Source organism: Rana temporaria, chromosome 4 (genome assembly GCF_905171775.1).
Source record: "Rana temporaria chromosome 4, aRanTem1.1, whole genome shotgun sequence".
NCBI classification, from domain to species: Eukaryota; Metazoa; Chordata; class Amphibia; order Anura; family Ranidae; genus Rana; species Rana temporaria.
The window spans coordinates 424,751,466-424,778,440 of record NC_053492.1 but is presented as its reverse complement, the minus strand read 5'-3'; the positions used below and the strand labels follow the sequence as shown (position 1 = coordinate 424,778,440).

The 26,975-nt window shown below is 45.9% G+C and overlaps 1 protein-coding gene across 1 annotated transcript in view; it reads left to right on the top strand.

The window, feature by feature from the left end:
• LOC120937867 (calpain-2 catalytic subunit-like) overlaps positions 1–26,975 on the top strand; it is a 145,237-nt gene that overhangs the window by 88,455 nt on the left and 29,807 nt on the right. The window contains exons 9-13 of the mRNA XM_040351393.1: positions 6,480–6,640; positions 8,651–8,820; positions 11,273–11,284; positions 16,903–17,114; positions 19,217–19,253. Coding sequence (XP_040207327.1) covers positions 6,480–6,640; positions 8,651–8,820; positions 11,273–11,284; positions 16,903–17,114; positions 19,217–19,253 — 592 coding nt within the window. The remainder of the gene's footprint in view (positions 1–6,479; positions 6,641–8,650; positions 8,821–11,272; positions 11,285–16,902; positions 17,115–19,216; positions 19,254–26,975) is intronic.

Below are 26,975 nucleotides of genomic sequence, written 5' to 3'. Positions count from 1 at the left end.
CGGAAATACTCCCTAAGATACGTCGGATCACTGCCTACGGCGTGAACGTAACCTACGCCTAGTCATATTCACGTCCAACCTAAACTACGTAAAATACGCTGGCTTGTGTTCCCTTTGCATGGATGCTGCTGAGTTACACCTCCTTTATGGGGCATAACTTTACGCCGGACGTGTGAATTTACGCGCACTGCGTCGGGCGGACGTACGTTCGTGAATCGCCGTATCTCCCTCATTTGCATATTGGAATAGAAAATCAATGGGAGCGCCAAATGCGTGCAGCGTAATTATGCCCCCGCTCTACGCCGGCGTAGGCAAGTTACGTCGGTGGGATGAAGCCTGTTTTTAGGCGTATCTTAGTTTGTGAGTCCGGCGCACAGATACGACGGCGCATATTTGCACTTACGCTGCGTATCTGGTGATACGTCGGCGCAAGTGCTTTGTGAATCCGGGCCTTTGTATTGTGTAATAACATTTCTCCCCCTACAAGATAATAGGGATAATAGTCAATAGGGATACAGCTTAAAGGAGATCGAAAAAAAAAACAGTGAACCATCTGAAATGCAAGATGGATGCATCCGAGAGCCAACTGCGTTCATACAATTATAAAGTAAAATGTGATTGTCATGGATTGTGTGTTTTTTTATTCTATACTGAGTAAGTCGTGTCTCTTCTTTTCCATGAATATAAAAACTGAAACATTCATGAATCACTCCACCTCTCACTGCCAGGAGGAAATAGCACTCCTATTATTCCTGGCAAGATAGCGGGCGGAAAACTGTGCCCTCTGCTGGTAAAAATGTGTAACCACATGAGAATATGTCCGAGAAAGCCAAAATTGTGGTTAAAAAAAAAAAAAGTAAAAACGAAATACAGAATATGTGGGGCCAGGCCAAATTTTGGCCTAAGTTCAATACTATAGCAGAACTTGAATAAATCACACCCACACATTTAAATTTCGGTTTAGTTTTAGATTGTTTTGCTGGAATGATGACCACTTCCAGAAGTAATGGTGTGTTGCCCATAGCAACAGTTCAAAATTTGGGGCCAGATCCACGTACATCGGCGCATTGTTGCGGCCGGCATAGCGTATCTCTGATACACTACGCCGCCGTAACTTACAGCGTATTTTCCTTATCCTCAAAGAAGTTGCGCCGTAAGTTACGGAGGCGTAGTGTAATTTTGGCGGCGTAAGGGCGTGCAATTCAAATCGATGTGATGGGGGCGTGTTTTATGTAAATACGTTGTGACCCGACGTAAATGACGTTTTTTTTTTTGAACGGCGCATGCGCCAGCTGTGGGGGTATTCCAGTGCGCAGGCTCGAAAATAAACCGGAACAAGCCAATGTTTTTACGACGATGACGTCATTCTACGCAAATCCCTATTCACGAATGACTTGTGCAAACAACGTTAAAAATTCAAAATTCGACGCGGGAACGATGGCCATACTTGACATTGAGTACACCTCATATAGCAGGGGTAACTATACGCCAAAAAAAGCCTTACGGAAACGACGTAAAAAACATGCGCCGGCCGGACGTACGTTCGTGGATCGCCGTAACTACCTAATTTGCATACTCGACGCGGAATTCGACGGAAACGCCACCTAGCGGCCGGCCGAAAAATGCACCTACGATCCGACGGCGTACTAAGACGTACGCCTGTCGGATCGAGCCTGCATTCCGTCGTATCTTGTTTTGTAGATACAAAACAAAGATACGACGCGGGAACTTTGAAATTACGCGGCGTATCAATAGATACGCCGGCGTAATTCTTCTGTGGATCTGGCCCTTGGAGTTTACATATTTGCCCTGGTAGGATGTGGGGTGGTGCCCATGGCAATCAAAATAACTATGACTGTTCTTCTGGAGATCAGGAAGGAAACTGTGTCTGCATTACTCATATCATACAATCAAATACAGCGTCCTCTTCTGGAAAATAGGACATATGAGTCAGCTGGAATGTGAATCATTTATAGAATAATGGGTGGAGCAGTGTCATAGGCGTGCGCAGGGGGTGTGCCAGATGCCCTAATCAATCTGTGCAGTGCCCACTCCCCCTACTGCCCAGGCCTCCCCTGTGTGCCCCCCCCCTCACCCCGTGCTGCTGGCTTCCCTCCTCTCCCCCCTGCTGCGGGGGATGTTTCAGGATGAAGAGCAGGGTCAATATGCCATTTACCAACCCCATATTTTCTTATTGAACACACTCACTCAGTGCGTTCATTCACAAACTGAAGCATAGTAATCACAGTTTACTATGCTTCAGTGTGTTTGAGCTTTGGGGTGCACACTAGAGCTGCACGATTCTGGCTAGAATGAGAATCACAATTTTTTTATGCTTAGAAGATAGATCACGATTCTTTCAGTGTAACATCACCTTTCACATTGAAACAAAAAAAAATGGACTAACTTTACTTTCGTTTTTTTTTTTTTTTTTTTATTGAAGTGTAATTTTTCCCGAAAAATTGCATTTGAAAAACCGCTGGGCAAATAAAATATTGCCGCAATTGCCATTTTATTCCCTAGGGTCTCTGCTAAAATATATATAATGTTTGGGGGTTCCAAGTAATTTTCTAGAAAAAAATATTGGTTTTAACTTATAGTGGATGTAAACCCGATTTTTTATTTTTTTGCTGGCACAATGTACAGTATAAGATTTCCTATAATCTAATCTGTGCCCAGTCTTGCCACACAGAGTTAATCCAGCTCTTAGCAATCCTCTTTTATTGTTCAGTGAAATAAAACGGACTTGCAGAGAAAAACCTTAGTCCGTTCCGCCCCCTTGCTGTGAGTAACAGGTTATTTACATATCTCATGCATGAGCCTGGAGACGGGCATTATTTTTTTTTAATTCCCACCCCCACTCCTTTTCTGAAGTCATGTGGTTACTTTTCTGGATTTTGACTGGATGTTGATGATCATAGCAGAATTTAGTGTAAGGAATACACAGGAGATAATGCATGTTGACAAGGGGAGTGTAGAGGAGGGCGGGGAGTCTACTGACATCACAACTCCACCCACCGAGCTCCAGACAACAGATCCACCCACAGAATCTGCAGTTTTTCAGTTCTTATAACAGACAGAGGGGAGATATTTGACAGGTAAGGATACATGCAGGAGGCATCTATATCCTTATAGATCAGCACTATGGCAGTAGTTTAGAAAGGATGAGAGTGGCTTTACATCCACTTTAAGAAACAAGTGTCAGAAAAAGGTTTAGACTTTAACCACTTAAGGACCGCCTCCTGCACATATATTCGTCGACAGAATGGCACGGCTGGGCACATCCACGTACAGGTACGTCCTGTACTAGTACCGGGCCGCGGCGCGCTCCCGCGACCCGGTCCGAAGCTCTGTGACCGGGACTCGCGGACCCGATCGCCGCTGGAGTCCTGCGATCGGTCCCGGAGCTGAAGAACGGAGAGAGCCGCGTGTAAACACGGCTTCCCCGTTCTTCACTGTGGCGGCAGCATCGATCGCGTCATCCCTTTAATAGGGGGACACAATCGATAATGTCACATCTACAGCCACACCCCCCTACAGTTGTAAACACACTTCAGGTCACACATAACCCCATCAGCGCCCCCTGTGGTTAACTCCCAAACTGCAATTGTCATTTTTACAATAAAGAATGCATTTTAAATGCATTTTTTGCTGTGAAAATGACAATGGTCCCAAAAATGTGTCAAAATTTTCCGAAGTGTCCGCCATAATGTCGCAGTCACAAATAAAATCGCTGATCCCCGATTTTAGTAGTAAAAAAAAAAAATTCATAAAAATTCAATAAAACTATCCCCTATTTTGTAAACACTATAAATTTTGCACAAACCAACCGATAAACACTTATTGCGATTTTTTTTTTTACCAAAAATAGGTAGAAGAATAAGTTTCGGCCTAAACTGAGGAAAAAAAATAAAATTTATATATTTTTGGGGGATATTTATTATAGCAAAAAGTAAAAAATACTGAATTTTTTTCAAAATTGTCGCTCTATTTTTGTTTATAGCGCAAAAAATAAAAACCGCAGAGGTGATCAAATACCACCAAAAGAAAGCTCTATTTGTGGGGAAAAAAGGACGCCAATTTTGTTTAGGAGCCAAGTCGCATGACCGCGCAATTGTCAGTTAAAGCGACGCAGTGCCGAATCGCCAAAAAGGGGCAAGGTCCTTTTAGCTGCATTTTGGTCCGGGTCTGAAGTGGTTAAGGAAGTTAGTTACAAGGTTTCATGTTGTTAAAAATTTGGCAGACTGCCAGGATTTTTTCTTTACACACACAGAAATGTATCCCTTAGAGTCGGTTCACACTGGGGCAACGCGTCAGGCGGCTCAGCCGCCTGACGAGTCGCTTCCCATGCAGTGCAATTAGAGCGTTCTAATCGGAGCGACGCGCGTCGCTCCGACTTAGAAATTTACTCCCTGTACGACTTCGGGGGCGGCTCGGGGTGACTTGCATTGACTTCTATACAGAAGTCGTCTTGCAAATCGCCTCTGGAGTCGTCCACTGGACGACTTGCAGAGCCGCCCCCGGAGTCGTGCCGCCTTAGTGTGAACCGACTCTTGGCATCTAAGAAGGAAGCATTAGTTACAATGTTTCCTGCTAAAAACTTGGCAGACTGCCCAGATATTTTATTTTGACAGCTGATAAGTCTCTCCACTTGTTATATGAAAGAATCGGCAAACTCTGCATTGGAGATCGTCAGGGGGGTTGAATCGAGATCACGATTTTTTAATGATTTAACTGTGTAGATCTAGTGCACACCCTAATGTAATAGGCTGCACACACCCATGAGCAGTGTACAGGGTGGGTAGCATGCTTGTCGGAGGTCCTACATTCATTTCCTTTTTTATGCACAGAGTCTCACCATTTTTGTGTGGGTTTTCTCCAGGCACTTTTCACAATTCAAGTGTACGTCAGGACCAAATCGCACAAGCCTTGTGGTGCGCTGGCTAAGCGTGTTGCGGTGCCAGTAAAAAAGAATGACGCCAAAATGCACCACACTTGGCTACATGCAGTACCACAGAGCTATAGTCTGATTGGGTCCTAAATGAATATATAACTGCATGGATTGGTGTTTTTTTATATCTGATTGGAGCTCAGCTGTAAAGGACAACTACACTTTTATAGGTCTATAAAAAAAAAATCATAGTGCAAATATGCCAATCAGGCTCCACAAATGTTCACTGTATTTTTAATGGGTCATTTTAAGGGATTGTTAGTGCCATCTAGTGACAATAATGCAGTATTTTTTTTTTTTTTATTGAATTAGTAAAAAAAAATACTGCATTATTGCCAACATAGAACCAGTGTGAATGATTTGACATCTGCACATCAATTATTTTTGTATACATAAGTCCATAAGGAAGTCGTCCAGTGCAGTCCCCCCGTGCCACACAGCCTCTGCAAGAAAAACATCCCAGCTGGGTCCAGTGCCTAGTGCTTACATCTGCCACAGCCCTGTTCGTTCCTGAGGATGGTCCTCAGTGGGAGGAATAGTGTCCCATCATTGGTATCAGTGAAAGGCACAGTGGCCCATCATTGGTGTCAGAGGGAGGATTAGTGCTTCATCATTGGTGTCAGTGGAAGGAATTGCGCCTCATCATTGGTGTCAGTGGAAGGAATAGTGCCTCATCATTGGTGTCAGTGGAAGGAATAGTGCCTCATCATTGGTGTCAGTGGAAGGAATAGTGCCTCATTATTGGTGTCGGTGAAAGGAATAGTGCCTCCTCATTGATGTCAGTGGAAGGCATAGTGGCCCATCATTGGTGTCAGCGGAAGGCATAGTGGCCCATCATTGGTGTCAGCGGAAGGCATAGTGGCCCATCATTGGTGTCAGCGGAAGAAATAGTGGCCCATCATTGGTGTCAGTGAGAGAAACAGTGCCTCATCATTGGTGTCAGTGGAAGAAATAGTGCCCCATCATAGGTATCGGTGAAAGGGATAGTGTCCCATCATTGGTGTCAGTGGGAGAAATGGTGCCCCATCATTGGTGTCAGCGGAAGGCATAGTGGCCCATCATTGGTGTCAGCGGAAGGCATAGTGGCCCATCATTGGTGTCAGCGGAAGGCATAGTGGCCCATCATTGGTGTCAGTGAGAGAAATAGTGCCTCATCATTGGTGTCAGTGGGAGAAATAGTGCCCCATCATTGGTGTCAGTAGAAGGGCTGGTGCCCCATCATTGGTGTCAGTGGAAGAATTTATGCTCCATCATTGGGGTTAGTGGGAGGAATAATACCCCTATTGTGTGGAGGAATGGTGTCCCAAGGGCTGGAAAAGGCAAGCAAGGGGCCGCAGTTTGGAGACCACTGCCTTATAGGAACAAGTTAATAAGTGTCTGCTCTAGAGGGTGAGAGGGGAGGTATGGGGGGTAAATCTGCATAATGCTTTGGCTGACTTTAATATGTAAAATGTATCCATATAATTACGCAGGAGGTAGTATTAAAGTATTAAAGAGCATGAGATATATTTCCTCCTCTCCCTCCTAGGATGGCGTTCAATGATTTCCTGAGACACTTCTCCAGGCTGGAGATCTGTAATCTCACCCCCGACACCCTGAGCTCCGAGAAATACAAGAAGTGGAGTCTGGTGAAGATGGACGGGATGTGGAGGCGAGGATCCACTGCTGGAGGGTGCCGGAATTTTCCAGGTAGGTCACAGAGAGAAAAGGAGTCCTAGCTTCTTTAGTATTTTGGCTGCTGATTTGTGTAGGTTAGACATGTGCAATTCGTTTAGTTCCAAATGAGTTTTTTAACTAATTTTAACAAATTTGTTAGTTCCAAAATTTCCGAATCTTACAATTTCCAGATTTTTGGATATTTAAATTTTCGAATTGTTAAATTTTCGAATTTTTAAATTTTCTAATTTTCTAATTTTTTTAATTTGTTTAATTTTTTTTTCGAATTTTCTGAAAATACGGAAATTCGAGATTTCGGAAATTGGAATTTCGGAATATTTAAATTTTGGTATTTAGGAAATTCCAAATTTGAAATTCCAAAATTCTAAATTCAGAAAATTAGAAAATCGGAAATTCGAAATTCCAAATTTTGGAAATTCGCACATTTCGAAAATTCAAAACTAAAATTAGAAAATTCTAAATTCGGAGATTTGAAAATCAGAAACTTTGGATTTTTGAATTTCCAAATTTTGAATTTCCGAATTTCCGAAATATGCAAACGAAAACTAACAAATTTTTCGGCAGTGTAGGTTACGATATTGTGGGTTACAATAGTTGCGATATTTCCTCCACGTTTATGAGCTGCTGGGCAAGGCTGGTACAGATTCCATATCCAGCTCCACCAGTGTTCTCTGCATGCTCTGCAGAGCCCCAAATCAATGCCACTTTAAAATGAAGCAGCTGAGTCACTGTTGGGAGGGGGAGCAGGGGGGGCTGAGCTGATCAGTCACTACTGGGAGCAGAGTAAGGCCTCATGCACACTGCAGCTAAAACAATCATTCTTCAGACATTCAAATTATTTTTTTTCTTCGACTGTACCTTCCATATTGGCCTATGTGCCCATGCACACGATAGGCATTTTCAGGATTTTAGTGGCAGTGGAGTTTACAGGTAGAAAAGATAAAACATCACTTATGCATTTTGGAGAGGAGCTATTGAACATAAAAAATGCTCAAAAGCTCATCAACTTGCTTTAAAGCTAGGCTTGTTCCCACATTAATGTATTCTAATGGGCAGAATTCTGGACAATAGAATGCATGAACGTCAAACGTGGGAGCGCGCATTAACGCCCCTGCAAAAACGCCACTTTTTACCACGATTTTGAGGCTGCAATCTCCTGTAGGGGAAAAAAAAAACTGTTTCAAGCTGACAGGTGTGCGTGAGGCTTTACTGAGAGAATGACTTGAAATGACCTCAGTGTTTCTGCTGTGAAATTTGATAATAAACTGCTCCACAGTGCCTGTAGCTACAGAGGTTTGTAAGGGCTGTTTTTTTTTTTTGTATTTTTCAAAGCTCAATTACTACTTGTATATATAAATACTTAAATGTTGATAGCTTGGTCACAGATTCGCTTAAACCATACCCTGTAGTCAGTGGCGCTTGGTGGATTTTTCTTTTGGGGGGGGGGCGGCACTGAAAGCAGCATCCCCCCTCCTTCCCTGGGGGAGGACGCCATCGCGGCACCTACCCAATCTAGGGATGGCATGCTGCGGTGTCCTCTCCTCCTCTCCTGGGATGGGATGTGGGCAGCGGCACCAGTGTCTACTACTCCCGGAGCCGTGTGTCTTTTTCCTGTTCCTCCAAAGCTAGGCATCCAATAGGATCGCCTGATGCTTTGGCCAATCGGGAGACAGGTCTCACTGACCTGCCTCCTGATTGGCGGGGAGGAACGTTGGTGTGAAAATAGCGAAAATGTATTCGCTACGTCACACAACAGGGTGGGATCGGGACGCAGTGCTCTGCGCCCCACCCCATTTTGAAGCCTATTAGAGATTCTGGCTCTAATCACTTGCTTCAAAATACACTAATCCCCCCCCCCCCCGCCATAGTAATTCATGTGTCCGCTGTCCTGAAAGGGGCCAGGTACATGGATTGGGAGGTGATAGGGGGGCGTCGCGGTGCGCCCAAAATGCACGGGCCCCCACTGCCTGTAGTTTTATAGCAGTAGCACAGTACATGGAAACATAATGTTTCTTTCTACAGACACCTTCTGGATGAACCCGCAGTATATGATAAAGCTGAATGAGGACGACGATGATCCGGATGATGGAGAGGAAGGCTGCACATTCATTGTGGGTCTAATACAGAAGAATCGGAGGAAAGCGCGGAAGGTGGGAGAGGACATGCACACTATTGGCTTTGCCATCTATGAGGTGGGTTATTCTTATTTATTTTTACACCAGTGTCACTTGAAGGGTCAGTACACCAATAATATACACTTTTAGTTGGACACTGGTGGCTTCAGCCAATATCTGTCCAGGATTACCCTTTGAAAAATGCATCCTTGTTATTTGATTCTTGCTGAATTTGTGGTAGCCTATACAGTGGAACCTCGGATTACGAGCATAATCCATTCCAGGAGAATGCTCGTAATCCAAAGTACTCGCATATCAAAGTGAGTTTGCCCATTGAAGTCAATGGGAAAATAATTTGTTCCGCATTGACTTCTATGGCATGCAATACCGCATGTGGCCAGAGGTGGGGGGGCTCCGGAGAGCCTGGAAAACACACGTAAAGGCCCAAGGACAGCTCGGCTGACCTCAGCAAAGCTCAGAAAGGCTTGGGAACAAAGTATTTTCGAGTCTTTCCGAACAGCTCCCGCGACCCCCCCCACCTCAGGCCAAACGCGGTACTGCACACCACTTGGCTTAAATCCTGCTCGTTTGGTGAAACAACACTCGCAAACAGAGTTAGGATTTTTTTTAATACAGTGCTCATATTGCAAAACGCTTGTTAACCACTTAAGGACCGCTTCCTGCAGATATACGTCGGCAGAACGGCACGGCTGGGCACAAGCACGTACCTGTACGTCCTCTTTAAGTGCCCAGCCGTGGGTCTCGGGCGCGCGCCCGCGACCAGGTCCGAAGCTCCGAAGACCAAAGTCCCCGGAGCTGAAGAACGGGAGAGGTGTGTGTAAACACAGCTTCCCCCTTCTGTACTGTGGCGCCGTCATCGATCGTGTGTTCCCTGATATAGGGAAACACGATCAATGACGTCACACATCCAGCCCTGCCCCCCTACAGTTAGAAACACAGATGAGGTCACACTTAACCTCTTCAGTGCCCCCTAGTGGTTAACTCCCAAACTGCAATTGTCATTTTCACAGTGAACAATGCATTTTTATAGCATTTTTTGCTGACAATGGTCCCAAAAATGTGTCAAAACTGTCCGATGTGTCCGCCATAATGTCGCAGTCACGAAAAAAATCGCTGATCGCCGCCATTAGTAGTAAAAAAAATAAAAAAATGCAATAAAACTATCCCCTATTTTGTAAACACTATACATTTTGCGCAAACCAATCGATAAACGCTTATTGTGATTTTTTTTTTTTACCAAAAATAGGTAGAAGAATACGTATAGGCCTAAACTAAGGGAATTTTTTTTTCTATATTTTTGGGGGATATTTATTATAGCAAAAAGTAAAAAATATTGAATTTTTTTCAAAATTGTCGCTCTATTTTTGTTTATAGCACAAAAAATAAAAACCACAGAGGTGATCAAATACTACCAAAAAGAAAGCTCTATTTGTGGGGGAAAAAAGGACGCCAATTTTGTTTGGGAGCCACGTCGCAATTGTCAGTTAAAGCGACGCAGTGCCGAATCGCAAAAACTGGCCAGGTCCTTTACCTGCCTAAAGGTCCGGGTCTTAAGTGGTTAACTGCGTTACTCGCAATACAAGGTTCCATTGTATACACACAAGGAGCAGGTTGTACTGCAGCGCTAAGGAGCATGCTGATAGAAGGAGGGAGCAGAGGGACAGAGAGATGAGCTCATCAGTCTCCTGCTTCTCTTTTTACTGTCCAGTCACAGGCTGAGGGGGACAAGACCTGTAAGGCCCCATACACACGGGAGGATTTATCCGCGGATACGGTCCAGCGGACCGTTTCCGCGGATAAATCCTCTCGAGGATTTCAGCAGATTTTAATGCGATGGAGTGTACTCACCATCGCATTGAAATCCGCGCCGAAATCCTCTGGCGATGACGTGTCGCGCCGTCGCCGTGATTATGACGCGGCGACGTGCGCGACGCTGTCATATAAGGAATTCCACGCATGCGTCGAATCATTGCGCCGCATGCGGGGGATCCCTTCGGACGGATGGATTCGGTGAGTCTATACAGACCAGCGGATCCATCCGTTGGGATGGACTCCAGCAGATGGATATGTTCTGCATGTCAGCGAATATTCGATCTGCTGGAATCCATCCCAGGGGAGATATATCCGCGGATAAAGATCCGCTGGCGTGTACACACCATAAGATCTATCCGCTGAAACCCATTTGCTGGGATTTATCTGCGGATGGATTCTATGGTGTGTACGGGGCCTAAGTGTTACTGAACTGCCACAGAGAAAAATCAGGTCCTCTGCCTTGCCAGATAGAGCTGTGCTGTGTGTCAGAGCTGTGCAAAGCTCTGGACTGGATGGACAGAAACACAAATCTGTTGGCATGTTCAGTAGCTCCCTCATAATTAGTATTTTCAGCTGTTTGAGCAAGTTCAGCTTTTAAATGACACCAGATTTCCCTGACATGCATCATATGTAGATTTTGTGTTTACACATTCTTACTGACATCTAATAATTCCCACTTTATTATTTCTGATTTCAGGTCCCACCCCAGGTATGTCGATATTTTATCATTTTCTGCCTAGATAAGGGTCACATTTTATTATTTTAGCAGGTGAGTGTAAACATATGACAACATATAGTCATAGAGTACTGTATACATTACTCCCTCTGACTCCAGATCTCTCTGTAAAGAGGACCTGTCATGGCCCATGCTATCACAAGGGTTTACAGCTGCACGATTAATCGCGGAGAGAATCGCAATCTCGATTCTCCCCACCCGCGATCTCCCCACGGGATGACCCGCGATTCTTCTGTTTCACGGCCGGTTCCACGTAACCCGCGTGGAGCGCAAATGGCGCCGATATCGGAACCGACGTCAGCAGCCTGCGCCGCTGCATGGATGCCTGGGCTTCTCTTGCAGATCTGTACAACTGTAGTGTGTATCCATGCGCCACCCAGTGGTTGCCGGCGGTACTGCTTCTGATGTATTAATCTTTCTCACAGTTCTGTACAACTGTGTGTATCCATGCGCCACCCAATGGTTGCTGGCGGTACTGAATGAATGAATGAATGAAAAACGTATAAAGCGCGGCGCATGCGAACTGAATCGCTTCTGGTACTGCTTCTGATGTATAAAAAAAGAGACCAGTGATATGTCTATAATGTTAAAGACCATATAACTCCTATGAAAAAAGCAGAATCAAAGTTTGATTCTGCTTTTTTCATAGGAGTTATATGGTCTTTAACATTATAGACACATCACTGGTCTGTTTTTTATATATTCATATTTTCAGATAAATCACAGGTTTATTTATTTGGGGGGGTTTCTGGCATTCAGTTTTTGAGAATCGTGATCTTTAGTCTAAGCAAAAGAATCGTGTGACGGTATCGGTATGATATCCCCGTCAAAGATTCCCTTCTTCCATAAGAACATCACCCCAATATTCCACGAGGAGGAATATTCCTGAGATCGCCCATTAAGCCACACATTAGTCCAGGCTTACTGCTAGAACAAGACAGACTTTAATGTTATATCACACAGCTTATATGTCATTTCCAAAACTGTTACAATGACAAATCTCCGCCCCCCCCCCTCACACTGGGGCTTCCATACAGATTATAGGCAGACACGACGGAGCCGAGTCTGAAAACACATTTTCTTTAGACAATGACATCAAGGACGCTGATTACTAGTTGTACTGAATACATTAACTAGACAACTCGACCCCGCATATAGAGAGATAATTACCACAATGAAGCAATCAGAATAATTAACACAAGCCACATAAACACAGATCTCCTTCACACAACACAATAGATCAATTAACCTTTAGAAATAGTGAGGGGACATTAGCACTTCAATAACCGGATGGTAATCACAATGGCAAGCAGGGAGAATTAAACTGAGACATATAGGCAAATGTATCACAATGGCCCCCCTTTTTCTCCCTGCTCCGGAAAACCCGGTTGGACCTTCCCTGGTCCAGTAGGGTTGACGGGTTTAGAGCTTTTAGTCCGAGGTTAACTCCGTTTGGCGTGACTGACCTCCCTTGGCAACTGCTTCAGACTCAGGTATGCCACCGGGTCGTCAGATCACACGCCGGTCAGTCCCCAAGTCTTTGTGCGATCTGCAAAGTCACCAGAAGTCAGTGTGAAGACGGCGAATGGGTCTGTGCGCCGCCATCTAGGTGTCCCGCTATGGGAGGGGCAGGTTATGGCTCTGAAGTGACAATCACAGGAGATTCATAAAAAGAAAAAGTTATATTTGTTGAAATGCTGTAGCACCGGTGCTCAGAGTTCGGGGGGGGGGGGGAGGAATCAGGGCCCCATAGGGTCAGCCACCCTCTGCTCCCTCCGCAGCCGCCAGTTCTCCTCTTTGAGCTTCTCCAGCTCCATCTCCAGTTCATGGAGCCTGGGGGGGTCAGCCTGCTGTGACCTCAGGTGGTTGTTCTCCTCCTCCATGCGGCTTATGCACTCCTCTAGCTCTATGTACTCACGGATCAGCTCCTGCTTGCTCGTGTTCTGCAGGCTCTCCACGTGGTCCTTCATCATCAGGAACTGGGTGGTGGTGTAAGGGGCCACCGGTGGGCCCTTGGTGAACATCTCGGCCCGCATCTGGGGCGCCCGCTGCGATTCCATCTCCTCCAGTCGCTTCTTCTCCTCCCAGGTCAGCTTGTTATACGGCTTCCAGGACCTCTTCTTCTTGGGGGGTAGCCGGCGGTGCCTCTTTCAACCCAGCTCCCTCCAGGGCCCCTCCGGCTCATGGCTGTCGCCCATGACCAGCTGACAATGGTGTTCCCTGTTGTCCGTAATACCAGATTGTACCGTGAGGACTTCGTAAATGGTGTCCAATGGTTCTTCCGGACCCAGCTCCTGGAGATCCCAAGCCGAGTCTACACAATGGGCTGCTGCTGGTGGGCGGTACCCCGGTTGAGACCAATTTGACCTGGTGTTGTCGTTCAGGGGGCAATTCTGCTTGAAGTGACCCAGCTGTTTGCACCGGAAGCAGCGTTGTTCGTTGTCCTCCTGGCGTGGATAGCGAGGGCTAGATGTCACCGGTCTGTTAGGAGGTTGGTATCTAGCGGCTGGTGGGTGTGAGGGCACCGTTGGTCGTGGAGGTTGTACCCGTGGTGTGACCTGGTTTGTCTTGCGAGTATCCGCATATTCATCCGCCAACTTTGCGGCCTCTGGTAGAGTCATGGGCCTGCGATCTCTCACCCAATCTTTGACGTCCGTCTGGATGTGATTGTAAAATTGCTCCAGGAGCATTAGTTGCAAAATGTCCTCTGCGGTGGTGGCCTGGCTGCTGTTAACCCAGTTAGAGGCCGACAGGGACAACTGGCATGCCCATTCCGCGTAAGAGTCTTTCGTGGTTTTGCGTGAGTCCCTGAACTTCTGTCGGTGGGACTCTGGGGTTACTGCATAACGAGCCAGGAGCGCTTCTTTAACCCGGGCGTAGCTATGGATATCCTGATCTGGCACGGTCCGGAAAGCATCAGAAGCTTTGCCTGACAGTTTGCCTGACAATATTGCAACCCACTCTCCTCTAGCTATTCGGTGCAGGTTACATTGTCTCTCAAAATCTGCCAGGTAGTTATCAATCTCACAGTCCTTTTCATCAAAAGCTTTAAAAGCGCTAAACGGGATCTTCCTTGCGTCTGCTGTGCTGTACTCACTGTTTGGAGAATGTGCGGCTGCTTGTTGGACTGCTGCCAGTTTTAACTGTAGCTCTGCGTCTCTTATTTGTTTATCCTTCTGTAGTTCTGCGTCTCTTATTTGTTTATCCTTCTGTAGCTCTGCGTCTCTTATTTCTTTAGCCTCCTGTAGTTCTGCGTCTCTTATTTGTTTATCCTTCTGAAGCTCTGCGTTTACTAACAGGTCCATCACTTTCAGCACCACATCCGGCGTTGGGTTCGGTCCGAACCATGCTAGCTTCTCTCTCATTAGCTTGTTGGCTGGCGATTCCTCCTCCTGAATCACTGGTGTCTCCATCTCTTGTACTGCTGGCGTTGCTGCAATCCCGTCCTCCTGGTCTATCTCCATTGATTCTGCTATGATGACCCGTTCGGTTTTGTTGCTAGCAATCCTTCCACGAACTTCCAGTAGTTCTTCCAGTGTCTGCTTGGAATCCCGGGTGTAAAGGAGAGTAGAAGGGAAAATCCCGCCGCTGCCAACCAATTTGTGACGGTATCGGTATGATATCCCCGTCAAAGATTCCCTTCTTCCATAAGAACATCACCCCAATATTCCACGAGGAGGAATATTCCTGAGATCGCCCATTAAGCCACACATTAGTCCAGGCTTACTGCTAGAACAAGACAGACTTTAATGTTATATCACACAGCTTATATGTCATTTCCAAAACTGTTACAATGACAAATCTCCGCCCCCCCCCCCTCACACTGGGGCTTCCATACAGATTATAGGCAGACACGACGGAGCCGAGTCTGAAAACACATTTTCTTTAGACAATGACATCAAGGACGCTGATTACTAGTTGTACTGAATACATTAACTAGACAACTCGACCCCGCATATAGAGAGATAATTACCACAATGAAGCAATCAGAATAATTAACACAAGCCACATAAACACAGATCTCCTTCACACAACACAATAGATCAATTAACCTTTAGAAATAGTGAGGGGACATTAGCACTTCAATAACCGGATGGTAATCACAATGGCAAGCAGGGAGAATTAAACTGAGACATATAGGCAAATGTATCACAAATCGTGATTCTCATTTTGACCAGAATCGTGCAGCTCTACAAGAGTTGTTTATCGAAGAAATAATAAAAAAAAAAATCATTAAAAAAATAAAAATGTAACGCATGCCCCCTCCCCTGAGCTCACATGCAAATGTGACCATGCACGTAGGTCCCACATGCATCTGTAAATGGCAATCGCACCACACATGTGAGGTGTTGCCCTTGAACGTCAGAGGGGGGGGGGGATAATTTTAGCGCCAGACCTCTGAAACTCTAAACTGGTAACCTGTAAAGGCTTTTAAAGCATCGCCTATGGAGATTTCTAGGTTTGTAGTTTGCCGCCGTTCCGCAGGCGAACGCAATTTTAAAGTGTGTGACCTATTCTGGAATGTAATTAGTATATCCTCATCTTTTATATTTTACCAAGCAATTGGATATTATGGGCCAGATTCAGAGAAGAAGTACGCCGGAGTATCTACTGATACTCCGGCGTACTTTCAAATTTGCCACGTCGTATCTTTATTTGAAATTCTCAAACGGCATTTGGCTAAGATCCGACAGGCGTATGGCTTTGTACGCCTTCGGATCTTAGGATGCAATACTTCGGCGCCCGCTGGGTGGAGTTTGCGTAGTTTTCCGCGTCGGGTATGCTAATTAGCTGTTTACGGCAATCCACGAAGGTACGCGCGTTCGTCGCATTCTCTTACGTCGTCGCTAGTCGGCTTTTCCCGTCGCAAAGTTACGGCTGCTATTTAGGTGGTGTAAAAATAGACAGCACATGTTAAAGTATGGCCGTCGTTCCCGCGTGGAATTTAATTTTTTTTTTCTTTTTGCGTAAGCCGTCCGGGAATACGAAAGTACGCAACGCACGTCGCCGTTCAAAACATTACGTCGGGGCGACGTCATTTCGCGCAAAGCACGGCGGGAAATTTCAAAACGGAGCATGCGCAGTACGTTCGGCGCGGGAACGCGCCTAATTTAAATGGTACACGCCCCATTTGAATTAGGCGGGCTTGCGCCGGACGGCTTTATGCTACACTGCCGCAAGTTTACACGCAAGTGCTTTGTGAATCAAGCACTTACGCTGAAAACTTGCGGCGGTGTAACGTAAACAGGATACGTTACGCCGCCGTAATTGTTTGTGAAACTGGCCCTATATTGTGTTTTTTGCATTAAAAAAAAAATTCAAGTGTATTTCTTCCCCAAAAATTGGCAATTAAAAAACTGCTGCGCAAATGCCATGAGACAGAAAAATATCGGAATACCCACCATTTTATTCTCTGGGTCTCTTGCCTACACAATATATAATGTTTGGGGGTTCCAAGTAATTTTCTAGCAAAAAAAATAATGTTTTTTTTACATGTAGGAGAGAGAAGTCAGAATTTGTCCCGATGTTGAAGTGGTTACTATATATATCTAAAGCCACATTTTTTGGTGGGTGCCCTGCTTGTGTTGCAGCTGCGCGGACAGACCGATGTTCATCTGAATAGAGATTTCTTCCTGCGGAACAAGGCCAAAGATCGCTCAGACACCTTCATAAATCTCCGAGAGGTTCTCAACAGATTCCGGCTGCCAGCTGGGGAATATGTCATTGTACCATCGACCTTCGAGCCCCATAAAGTGGGAGACTTCTGTATGCGCATTTTCTCAGAGAAGTGTGCGGAGTCACAGTAAGTATCGCATGATAATAACTTGGTTTGCGGTTGAGGTTTGACCAGCCTGCAGAAGAACCAATTTCAGACATTGAGCACAAGAGCTGTGATCTGTCACCAGGGCTGCTGTTAGAAACCACAGGGCCCAATACAGACAGCCTGACATGGGGCCCCATGTGGTCAATGATTCAGTTCTGAATGAAGACAGTGATGATCAGTATCATTCACTCATTGTGTTCATTAAGGAAAGGAAGGGGCTGGTACATGTGACCATAGGCATGCGCACAGGGTTTGTTGAGTGCGCCTGGGCACACCCTAATCCCCTTGTGCGGTGCCAATTCCCTGTGCTTCCTGGCATTCCCTGTCTCTCCCCTGCAGTGCAGCCAGTTTCCCTCCTCTCCTGCTGTGGGAGGGGGGAGGGTTGTTTTAGGCCGAGTACTCACGATCAAACATGTCCGATGAAACCGGTCCACGGACTGTTTTCATCGGACATGTCTGCCCGGGGACTTCTGTTCGATGGCCGTACACACCATCAAACAGAGGTCCGCGCGTAAACAATACGCGGGGCGTGTCCGCGGTGTCGCCGCGTCAATGATGCGGCGACATGGGCGGCCTGCCTTTAAAATGCTTCCACGCATGCGGACCAGTTTCAGCAGACATGTTTGGTCGTGAGTACAGGGCCTTAGGGAGGATTCATGAATGAACACAGTAAATCTGTGAATCTGTGTTCATTCTTAACTGAAGCATAGTAAACTATGTTTACTATGCTTCAGTTTGTGAATGAACAGGAAGCCACTGGGCAAAGAGCACATCCCATTCGTTCACTGACCAACGCAGCTGAGGCAGCAAAGAAACGGTGTGGGGAAGCCCTGTCCTCAGTCACTTTTCCCTCTGTTTAGACCCTTGATATTTCACCAACGCCCTCCCAACAGGGCTCCTAAAAAAAATATATAACATTTTTTTTTTTTTTTTTTTTAAATAACATTTTTAAAAATAATAAAAAAAAAGCTAACGCCCTCCACTGCCCTACTGCACACCAATGCATAAGACACATTCACCTAGCCCTTCCCCCACTCTCAATCCTGAAGGATCCTATTGTGTGCTTGCAGCTGCCTGTGGGAAGAAGAGGAGGGAAGCCAGCAGTGTGTGTGTATATATATTTGTGTGTGTGTGTGATATATATATATATATATATATATATATATATATATATATATATATATATATATATTGCAGTCCTTAGATGTGGTGGCTGCTTTAGCTTTCCTTTTTTTAGGTTTATTTTTGTTTTTCACCTGGTGATCATGCAAGTAAAACAATTCCTGTCCTAGAGTGGCTACGTTTAAGTACTGTACTACATCTATGGCAGCAGCCATGGTTGTCACTCATGCTGGACCTGTCTTCCCCTCTTCTTCTCCGCAATACGGGAGTGGAAGGATTACTCCCGGAAAATTGCATTGATTGAGCTTTCAGTTCAGTTTTCAGAAAGTGACAAGGACACTTAAACTTCTAGCAAGATCAACAGGTATTTTTTACCAATCCACATCTAAGACCCCTTTCACGCCGAGCCGTGGCCCCATTAGTGGTAAAGCACCGCTCGTTTTAGTGGCGATTTACCGCTGTTTAAGCGGCGCTTTTCGACTACCAGTGGGGTGTTTTTAACCCTAAAGAAGGGGTTAAACGTGTCTGTGTTGCGGCTCTTCCAAATCGCTTTTCATTCCAATGGGCAGGGTGTTTTGGGAATGGTGTATACACCCTAAGGATTCTGCTTGCAGGACTTTTCATAACATCTCCCGCAAGCACACTGCCCCAGTGTGAACACTTGGATGAATGGGAGGGGGTTTTCAGGCGCTTAGCAGAGGCTATTTCTAGCGCTAAAGCGCCTGAAAACTGCCCAGTGTGAAAGGGGTCTAAGGACTGGTAAGCTGCAATATAACATGTTTGTATTGCTACATGTCCGGGTAATTAGGGATTTACAGGGTAATTATTTATCCAGTGAGAGATTTTTGGTGTGGTCACCAGTGAGCCTTCTACACCCAAGACATCAATCCCCTTTACACCCATAATGTCATGCATTGTTTAATTAACCTCGTCTAACTGATCAATCTTAATGCTTTCAGGGTTGTGGATGATAAGATCGAGGCCAACATTGACGAAGTAAGATTTACTTTTATATCTTTTAAAATATATCATTCACATTAAAGTAGTATTGAACCCTCAGCGTTTGGTTTAGCGTAACACATTGAACACAATAAAATGAACAATCCCTAATAAACTATTTGCTCAAATTCTTACCCAAGCACTTACAGTTTACAAGTCACAGTGCTGCTGGGTCTTGCTCTCTTAATGCTGCTTCCCTGAACTTCTGGCCTTCACTAGAAAGAGTTAACAATGGACAGTGCAGTCTCAAGTCGGCCTATTATATTTGAGGGGGGAGCAGGTTAGTGCCTTGCAATCCTTGGATACGGGTTGTGTGTTTTTATTGATGCCAACAGTGTGGAGAGACACAAACTCTACCCCCTGCATGCAAAGCTGGCTCTATATAGGATGCAGCAAGAGAAATGAACCACCCTGAAACAGGAAACCTGAGGCTGCAGTCACGGCATTAAAGTTAAACTGGAACAGGCAAGGATTAAAAGATAAAGAAATTGCATAGTAAGTAAATGATTAAACCAGCTGCTGAAAGTGTTAAAAAAACACTCATTGGTACTTCATATCCTTTTTATAGTTATACAAAATCTTTATTTTACAAATAAAATTTTAATATTGGTTGCAATTGCGTTGCAGAGTACCTTAATAGAGCACAGTAGGAGCTGTTTACTTTCCGACTCTTTGTTTTTATTTTTTTCTATTTAAAACTCCATACAGCCCTGCACAGGCATGGGGGTTGTGGGATCCCTACTCTGACTGTTTTTCAGTTCATTTTATCTGGCAGCATTTTAAAGAGCTGTTACCTATAAATTATATAGTTTTCATGAAGTGTTTTATGTACGTTTTTAGTAGCAAGGATGTAAATTAGGGTTGTCCCGATACCACTTTTTTGAGACCGAGTACAAGTACTGATCTTTTTTTTCAAGTACTCGCCGATACCGAATACCGATACTTTTTTTTTAATGTCATGTGACAGTGGCTTTTATTTTATTTTTTTTACACAATTTTTATTTTGTACAATTTTTTTTTTTTTTTTTTACAGTGATTTTTTTTGGGGGGGGGGGGGGTAGTGTTAGTGTGTTTTTTATTATTATTATTATTATTATTATTATTATTATTATTATTTACATTAAAAAAAAATCATTATTTATTGCAATTTTTTTTTTCATTCAGCCCTGTTGGGGGGGGGGGGCTTTGGTGAGGTATCAGGGGTCTTAACAGACCTCTGATATCTCCCCTTTGAGACAGAAAAGGGACTAAGGACAGTCCCTTTCTCAGCTGCACTGAAAATGAATGGAGGGAAGACAGAGGCTCCTATCCATTCATAAACTGAAACATTGTAAACACAGGTTACTATGTTTCAGTTATATGAATGAACAGAGTCAGTGATCACTGACTCTGTTCATTCGGAAAAGGTAGGAGCCGGGTTCAGCGGCTCCTACCGCCGCTCTCAATCCTGACAGAGGGGGTGGAGGAGGAGGACATGGAGAGTGACACCACGGAGGGGGGACACGGAGCATGGAGGGGGAGAGCGGAGCATGAAGGAGGACAGCAGCGGCACGGAGGGGGACAGCAGCGGCACGGAGGGGGACAGCAGCGGCACGGAGGGGGACAGCAGCGGCACGGAGGCTCCTACCGCCGCTCTCAATCCTGACAGAGGGGGTGGAGGAGGAGGACATGGAGAGTGACACCACGGAGGGGGGACACGGAGCATGGAGGGGGAGAGCGGAGCATGAAGGAGGACAGCAGCGGCACGGAGGGGGACAGCAGCGGCACGGAGGGGGACAGCAGCGGCACGGAGGGGGACAGCAGCGGCACGGAGGGGGACAGCAGCGGCACGGAGGGGGACAGCAGCGGCACGGAATGGGACAGCAGCGGCACGGAGGGGGAGTAGAGCGGCACGGAGGGTGACTGCAGCGGGACAGTGGGGGACAACAGCGGCACGGAATGGGACAGCAGCGGCACGGAGGGGGAGAGCAGCGGCACGGAGGGGGACAGCAGCGGCACGGAATGGGACAGCAGCGGCACGGAGGGGGAGTGGAGCGGCACGGAGGGTGACTGCAGCGGGACAGTGGGGGACAACAGCGGCACGGAATGGGACAGCAGCGGCACGGAGGGGGAGAGCAGCGGCACGGGGGGGGACATGGAGCATGGAGGGGGAGCGCAGAGCCAAGGAGCATAGCAGCGGTACAGAAGGGGGGACACAGAGCATGGTGGGGGAGAGCAGAACCCAGGAGGATAGCAGTGGCATGGAGGGGGGACACGGAGCGTGGAGGGGGAGAGCAGAACAGATGGGGGGGAACTGAAGGAGGATACAGGGAAAGTCAGGTATTCGGGTGAAGTATCGGAGCATTTTCCCCAAGTACAAGTACTCTGGGAAATGCTTAGTATCGGTCCCGATACCGATACTAGTATCGGTATCGGGACAACCCTAATGTAAATAAAATGATGGGTATAAACAGCTTCAAAATCCCAATTGATGCATCCCCTATCCCTGGAGGATCCCATCCTCCCCTGGATTAACAACCAGCTCATACCCACCAAGCCAAACAGCCCCCAAACCTGAGGCCTGTGGCCCGATCGGCGGCCATCTTGGTACTCCTCAGCTACAGTGACACCCTTCCCCCCATTCCAAACAGTACTTGATCCAGGGTTTCGTCCGATCGCCTTTCAGGGATCAGGAAGGAATTTTTTTCCCTGCGGCAGCAAATTGGCTTAGCACTGCCAGGGTTTTTTGCCTTCCTCTGGACCAAGGCCAAGCGAGAGGATTCAGCGAATCTTCCCTCTATTGCAATTAATCCCCCCCCCCCCCCGGTGACTGGCAACAATGGTTAAACTGCGATACTCTGCAGAAACGATTTGGGGTCTGAGACAATTCGCAACAGTATTACCAGCCGTCACCAAAAAGGCCTTAAAAATAGACCAACTTTTGAGATTCGATCAACGATCGACCATCAAAAATTTCAACCATTTAACCCAGCTCAAGCACATATCATGTGCTTTGATCAACACAAGATCGGCAGTAAAACACCGATCAGAAATCCACGATTTCTTACTACAAAACGATCTAGACTGCCTCTTTATCACAGAAAGCTGGCTTTCAGACGACTGCAACACCATTCTTGGAGAATTGGTGCCAGAAAATTATCGAATTATAACGGAAAACAGAATAGGGCAAAGAGGAGGAGGCCTGGCGGTGATCCATAAGTTTCATATTGCAATCACTAAGCCGGTCCTTCAAAATCCTCTTCCATTTATGGAAACCCTTACTCTTCAACTTCAAACTAACCCCCAGGAGACTGTTCACATTCTCCTCTGCTATAGGCCACCTGGGCCAAAATCGCAGCTTCTACCATCATTAACGGAGTTCATATCCACTTATACCCTTAACAGCAAACATCTTTTGCTGCTCGGGGACTTCAATCTGTGGGCCAACTCCTCACAGGATCCCATTGCGGATGCCTGCATCGATCACCTGGAAGGATTAGGACTACAGCAACTTATATGCGGTCCCACGCATGCTTCAGGTCACACACTCGACCTAATTTTCAGACAAAATCTGAAAATAAACATTTTGGGAAATGAACCTTTGCCATGGACAGACCACCATGCAATTAGTTTCATAATTTCCAAAATTCCACCAGTTATAAAAGCACCCAAGCCGGTGACAATACACTGGGCTAGATCTCAGAAGAAGCTCCATTCAGAACTCTTCAAATCTACCTTGGGAAACCGAATCGAAACTATTCATCCTCAGTTAACAGCCTCAGATACACTGGATGCCATAAATGCAGCTCTGCTACAATCAGCCGACTTAGTAGCACCGAAACGCAAAGTCCGCATCCGGAAAAAAAAGTCCGGCTGGTTCAACAACCAGCTATCCCTACTGAAGCAAGAGCGCAGAAGGGCGGAAGCCGCCTGGAAAAGAAGCCCTTCAGAAGATCACCTCATCATCTACAAGGCAATAACAACACAATATCATAAAGAAATCTTCAAAGCAAAGAAACATCATTTTTCTATGACGATTAACAGCGCCATGAACCGCCCCCGAGAACTATTCAAGATGGTCACCCAGACCATGAATCCGGGATGTCTTGAAGTCCCCAATTCAGACACCCAAGAGTTCTGTAATGAACTATCGGATTTCTTCATCGACAAAATCGAAAGAATCCGGGTAAGTATTCTGCAAAATAATACCCCCCTCAGCCCCCTCTTCAATCAACTACAAAACACCAACAGAAACCTTCTACAATCAACTAAGTTCACTCTGGAACCCATCTCCATCGATACCACCAAAAATATCATTGGTGCGTTGCGGAACAGCACAGCACCCAATGACATCATTCCCACCAAGCTGCTGAAGGAATGCGCCGACATTCTGGCGCCTCCCATCACACAGCTTATAAATCAGTCATTTAAGGAAGGCATAGTGCCATCCCTGCTGAAAGAGGGCACAATCCAGCCCATCCTGAAAAAACCTAACTTGGATCCCAAGGACCCAACTCACCGCCGCCCCATAACAGGCCTAAATATTCTCTCCAAGATAATGGAGAAAATAGTGGTACAACAGCTGCAACAGCATCTGGATACCCACAATCTACTCGATCCATTTCAATCAGGTTTCCGTCCCGGACACGGGACAGAAACGGCCTTACTTAAAATATGGGACGATGCCCTCGAGGCCGCAGACGAGGGAGAATCCTGTCTCCTGGTTCTGCTGGACCTAAGCGCAGCCTTTGACACAGTAGACCACAAAATGTTACTGATGCGACTGGCCGAGGTAGCCAGAATCGCAGAAGGTGATTTACCATGGTTTTCCTCCTTTCTTGAAAACCGATCACAAACAGTGAAACTGGGATCTTTCACGTCGGAAAAACGCACGGTGCCATGTGGAGTCCCCCAAGGATCCCCCCTGTCACCGGTACTGTTCAACATCTATCTTCGCCCTCTCTTTGATATTATCAGTAGCCAAGAACTACTTTATCACTCTTATGCAGACGATACGCAATTGTATTTTCGCATCTGCAACAAAAAGGATCATCATCTCAGTTTAGAGAAATGTCTCTCTTCGATAGAAAATTGGATGACTAAGAGTTATCTTAAACTCAACAGTTCCAAAACAGAACTTCTTATGTTTCACGCCAGCCGCAAGAGTCAACTGGCAACAACCTGGACACCGCCGCCCATTCTGGGCCAAAGCATCACCCCTAGCTCCAAAGTCAAAAGTCTAGGAGTCATTTTTGACACCTTCATGACAATGGACGCACAAATAGGGTCAGTAGTCAGCGGATCGCACCATTTGTTGCACCTACTACGCAGACTTATTCCATTTATCCCCAAAGAAGACGTAGCAGTCGTGGTGGGAACAATCGTGAATTCCAGACTGGACTATGCAAATGCCCTTTACCTCGGGCTCCCAAAGTACCAAATCGCTCGTCTGCAAGTCGTACAGAATACGGCCGCCAGACTGGTGACTGGGAAAAGGACATGGGAATCAATCTCACCTTCGCTGAGAACCCTTCACTGGTTGCCAGTAAAAGACAGAATTGCATTTAAAGCACTCTGCCTGACACATAAGTGCATCCATGGGAAGGCTCCGCAATATCTTTGCGACAAGATAGAACCTCACAATTCTAATCGCGTTCTGCGATCCAGCGACCAAAATCTGGTCAAGGTGCCAAAAACCAAATACAAGTCCAAAGGAGAAAGAAGGTTTGCTTTTCAAGGTCCGAGACTATGGAACGCTTTACCAACCAGCGTTCGGTTGGAGGAAAACCACCTGACTTTCAGAAGACAGATTAAAACTCTGCTCTTTTGATGTCATGAGACACGAAACATCAAGCGCCCAGAGGCGATTCAGTTCGCATGTGCCGCGCTATATAAGTTTTTCATTCATTCATTCATTCATTCATTCATCTGGTTTGAACATCGCTTGTGACATGTAGACAGATTCTGACTCCTCTAGAGGGTGATCATTTGAACCTCAATACGACAGAAGTGTCCCAACTTGTTGTAAACCATTTTGGCTGTAGAGACAATTCTTCACTCTTAACCTGTGTGCACCATTGTTTTTTCCTGCGGTTACTTGTTTAAAAATGGGTAGGTAATCCCCTGACCTCAGTTCTTGGGGACATATATCCTGATATTTAAGCAATATATGTAAATGTTTTTGAGAGCTTGCCCCTCTAAATATATTAACTTGGCCAACTACAAATATTGCTCACATTTTTATTTTCCCAAACAGTTCACATATATGTGAATTGGATGTGTTTTGAACGGCATCTGATTCACATAACATGTGAACCAGACTGGCTTTTAATGGAACCAGTTTACATATACACTGTATTGTCAAAAGTATTGGGACACCTGCCTTTACACGCACATGAACTTTATTGGCATCCCAGTCTTGGTCTGTAGGGTTCAAAATTGAGTTGGCCAACCTTTTGAAGTAATAAGAGCTTCAACTGTTCTAGGAAGGCTGTCCACAAGGTTAAGGAGTGTATCTATGTGAATGTTTGACCATTCTTCCAGAAGCGCATGTTTGTGAGATCAGGCACTGATGTTGGACGAGAAGGCCTGGCTTGCAGTCTCTGCTCTAATTCATCCCAAAGGTGTTCTATTGAGTTGGGGTCAGGACTCTTTATAGACCTTGCTTTGTGCACTGGTGTGCAGTCACGTTGGAACAGGAAGGGGCCGTCCCCAAACTGTTCCCACAAAGTTGGGAGCATAAAATTGTCCAACATGTCTTGGTATGCTGATGACTTAAGAGTTCCCTTCACTGGAACTAAGGGGACAAGCCCAACCCCTGAAAAACAACCACACACCATAATCCCCCCTCCATCAAAAAGCAAGGTCCATGAAGAAATGGATGAGCGAGTTTGGGGGAATTTGACTGGCCTGAGTCCTGACCTCAACCCGATTTTGGGATGAATTAGAGCAGAGACTGTGAGCCAGGCCTTTTCATCCACATCAGTGCCTGACCTCACAAATTTGCTTCTGGGAGAATGGTCAAACATTCCCATAGACACTCCTAAACCTTGTGGACAGCCTTTCCAATATTGAACCCTATGGACTAAGACTGGGATGCCAAAAAAGTTCATGTGTGTGTAAAGACAGGCATCCTAATACTTTTAACAATATAGGGCCAGATTCAGAGAGATTGGCGTATCTTTAGAGCAGTGTAGCGCATCTGATATGCGCTACGCCGACGTAACATAGAGCGGCTCGTACTGTATTCACAAAGCACTTGCTCCCTTTCTTGCGCCGGCGTAACGTAAAATGGCCGGCGTAAGCCCGCCTAATTCAAAGTAGCAAGGCAGTGGGCGTGTAGTATTATAATGAAGCGTGACCCCATGTAAATGCATGGCCGAACGAACGGCGCATGCGCGCGCATGCTCAGAATCACGTTGAATTTACTCCCTAAGATAAGCCGGCTCCATTCATACGACGTGAACGTAACGGCTGTTCCGACGTCCATACCTTTGCATGGGCTGCGCCTCCTTTTTGGTGGAATAACTATACGCCGGACGTACCCCTTACGTAAACGGCATAGCTTACTGCGACGGGCGTACGTACGTTCGTGAATCGGCGTATCTTGCTCATTTACATATTCGACGCGTAAATCAACGGAAGCGCTCCTAGCGGCCAGCGTAAATATGCACCCAAAATACGACGGCGTAGGAGACTTACGTTGGTCGTATCTTTGCAAAATTCGGGCGTATCTCATTT